Source organism: Mya arenaria, chromosome 17 (assembly GCF_026914265.1).
Source record: "Mya arenaria isolate MELC-2E11 chromosome 17, ASM2691426v1".
NCBI classification, from domain to species: Eukaryota; Metazoa; Mollusca; class Bivalvia; order Myida; family Myidae; genus Mya; species Mya arenaria.
This window is the reverse complement of record NC_069138.1, coordinates 5,011,403-5,014,929: the sequence shown is the minus strand read 5'-3', so window position 1 is coordinate 5,014,929 and position 3,527 is coordinate 5,011,403. Positions and strand designations below refer to the sequence as shown.

General features: G+C 34.3%; 1 protein-coding gene across 1 annotated transcript; it reads left to right on the top strand.

The window, feature by feature from the left end:
• The first annotated feature begins 407 nt into the window (after window positions 1-407).
• On the top strand, window positions 408-1,745 carry LOC128224633 (uncharacterized). Its single transcript, XM_052934557.1, has 2 exons — window positions 408-470; window positions 1,085-1,745. The coding sequence occupies exons 1-2, from the start codon at window positions 410-412 to the stop codon at window positions 1,321-1,323; spliced, it is 300 nt and encodes a 99-aa protein (XP_052790517.1). The 5' UTR covers window positions 408-409; the 3' UTR covers window positions 1,324-1,745.
• The last annotated feature ends 1,782 nt before the right edge of the window (window positions 1,746-3,527 follow it).

The following is a 3,527-nucleotide window of genomic DNA, read 5'->3' as shown; positions in this document are numbered from 1 at the left end:
TTGCAGCATTGCATATGAGCACAAGCAAAACTGTGAACATTAGGATTTCGATATAATAGATGATTATGAGTGACCTATAAAACAATACATAGACGTTTTGGCAATAACCATAAATTTGTATACCGGCAATACGACCCGACACCAATCATTATGTATCATGCCATTCAATAGCTTTCAATTTTAACTTGTTCTCTTAAGCTTTATTTGGATTCTGCTGAAGTAAAGCAATTATGCTCCAACATTTATCAACAAAATCAGCCATGGAATTTCTCCACCTACTTGATATGCTACATCATGTATATATGCAATACAATCTGATATAAAAACAAAAGAGTTCTCCTTTTAAACTTTTTGTGGATTCTGCACAAGTAAACCATTGCTATTTTAACTTTTATTAACAGAATCAGGCATGGAAAGAAACCAGCTGCTTGATTTGCTACGTCATGGCCACTCTGGTACAGATATCAGTGGTATGTAACTTATAATAACAATTCCCAAATCCCAAAAATGAGTTGCATGCAACACAATGTATAGTACATTCCGCTATGAATAAGTTTTAAATGTATTATATTGGTTATAGAATCTGAAATACCAAACAATATGTATCATGTTCTAAAATGGCTACCATTTCTAAATACCTTTCTTAATTTTTCTGTGGATTCTGCACAAGTAAAACATTGCTTCCTTAAGCTGTGTATGAACAGAATCAGCTATTGAAAGACCAAACATGCTTGATTTGCTACGGTATGGCCATTTAGGTACAGATAGTGGTAGTTTTTAACGTATTACTTTAATCCTAGAAGCACTTTGTACAAACTGCTTCTTACATTCATGTTTTCTCACAGAGACATTTTCTATTAACACTTCAGGCTATCATTAAGGTCACACGTATTGTTATGCGTCTTCCTTCAGCAAATGATTTAATAATTGACGTAAACGGTGAATATGGTATTTATTTCACCTTTTCAAAGATTAAGCTCCACATACTTTTGACTGTGGGGTGCTGAATGTTAACGTTCTGAACACAAATAGAAATCAGGATTTAACGTGTGTGAATCTTAGACGGTACATTATAATATTGCAGGGTTACGAGATATCGCCCAAGAAGCGTCCGTTGAAGTATGTGAGTTGTTGGATCATCTCGGCTATAGTGAGGCCATTGTTAGATACCGGCGGGGTAAATATAAAGACTTTGACACGCAAATGAACAGACTTATGACATTTACATTGACTACTACTGGCAGTAAGGAGGAGGGACAGGCTGTATTTACGCGACCGCGCCATATGTACACTACCAGAAGATGCCTCCCAGATAATACCTGACACCAACACTGTATTTATCATGGAATCTAATCACTGCCACCCTGGTTATTACTTTTTGGAACTTAAACACATTGACGTTGATGTAGATAACGTAATTAAGGCAACTTTGTGTGTACAAAAGAATAAAAGAACATATCTCTCTAGTAAAAAATACACTAACATATTACTTAAAGCTACCGATACCAAGGTCATATCAGGCCCAGCTGTTACAGTTTGCCAAAAATACAAAAATCTGACTCTGTCGTTGCATTTCCGTGTAATGGTCAAAGATGGCTGCTCTCAGAGTGGATCAACAGACCAAGGCTTTACAAATGGCCGCCCCCTGAGTTGATAGACGAAATAGCAAATTTACCAGCGTACCTCGTTCCTGTCGGGTGTAAAAACAGTAAAAGCAAAGACATGGAGTGGAGAGTGTGCTTTGAAGGTAAACAAAAACTCACAGATATTTTTAGTGAGTCTCAGTTTAAATTATACATCCTACTTAAATCCATCAATAAATATGAACTAAGGCCAGTCTGTGAGGAAATATCCTCATACATTATGAAAAACATTGTACTCTGGTATATGGAATCAAATTCACAGGACTCACATTTGAGAGAAAATCTTATGATTCGTCTCCTTTCCTGTTTACAAAAGCTTAAACAAGCCATCAAAGATAATAATCTCTCCTACTACATGATCCCAAGCAGAAACCTACTAAAAGGCAGAATAGGATCTAAAAACCAAAAGCAGTTAATTGCTAAGCTAGACGAGCTTATACAGGAAGGTCCGCGTGTGGTATTTAGATGCCCGAAAATATTGGAAGCCCTGGAGTTGTCTCCAACTGTACTGGCAAAGAAGGGCTTCTGGAGAGACGAGCTTGAGAGAATTTGTCTGGAGAAGGAGTCAACATTGCTGCCTTTCTTTAAACTGGACCATCGATTGAAGGGAGCATATCAGAAGGCTCTTCGTCAGATTGATAGAGAGCATGTGGGACATGGTCTGGCCTCTGTGGAGACTGTACCAGATAGAAGGTGTACGTGATATATTATACAAAAAAAGTTGATCAAGTGCTGTCATAACAGGTTAAAACAATGACTCACACATAGCTCGGCATAACGTATGCATACTGAAATTGGCAACAAATTAGGACATATACCCGAATTTCAGTGTTTCAATCTTGGACTGAAAAGTGTCTTCGGGCGATGTTTTAGGCAGTAAGAAAACATAATAATACACGTTTAAACTATGTTAGCGGAATTTTCTTTTATTCGTCTATGCATTATCATGGGACAGTTACTTGTTCCAGTTTTCAGAAACAGTTTTACACGTAATTTAAATAACTTAAGCGTTCATGTGTAATTGCAATAACTCGGCTTGTGAGTGTATAAATATGAGCATGTACATAAACCATATATTTTATGCTTTTCAATTAAATACTGATCTGAATATTTGAAATTACAACTGTGAAAATTAGTCACTTCATACTAGAAAATGAAAACAATAACTTCAAGAACTTCAATTTGTTATTAAAAAATGACACTAGTGAAATAAAATACAATCTTACATTGAAACAATTATATATCCTATATGTAATTTGTTTTTTTTCAATTTTTGTTCATCACTTCAGAAAACAATCATTAACTTTAGTAAAAAAATGCATGTAAAGCACTTGAACGTTTACCTCAAAATAAGTGTTGACGTCAGTGAAGAATCAAGAAGCTTTCTCCTTCTTTGAGACACTCGACATACATAATGAACATGTGGAGAAAACATGCATAGTTGTTTAACATATATATATATATATATATATATATATATATATATATATATAGATATATATATATATATATATATGTATTAACAATCTACAAAAAGCATCAATCAAACTTCAAAATGCATTTAAATGGTTTATGATTTTTTCATCAAAGAATATATTTTTTTCACAATGTCCATGATTCCGTATTTTCAAGATTCAAGCTAGTTTTTTGCAGTTCCATATTCCGTATAGATATTGGTTCCTATAATGCTTCTCTGAAAGTTTTAGCAGGTGTTTTACTTGAAAAGCATGATGCTTCGAGTATATTTAATATAGAGCACCAAATATCGTCATCATTTTATGTTTTTACACGATTTTCCCATTTAAGTTTAAATAAACAAAACAGAACATCTGCTGAATTTTGTCGTAAAATAAAACTTTATTTCACATTTTGTACAAGAAATGC

What these genes read in the sequence shown, in the direction of transcription:
- LOC128224633 (XM_052934557.1), top strand. Translation starts at nt 410, where the DNA reads ATGGAAAGAAACCAGCTGCTTGATTTGCTACGTCATGGCCACTCTGGT. An exon ending in CTCTGGTACAGATATCAGTG is followed by an intron (nt 471 to 1,084) that starts GTATGTAACTTA and finishes ATAATATTGCAG; the next exon opens with GGTTACGAGATATCGCCCAA.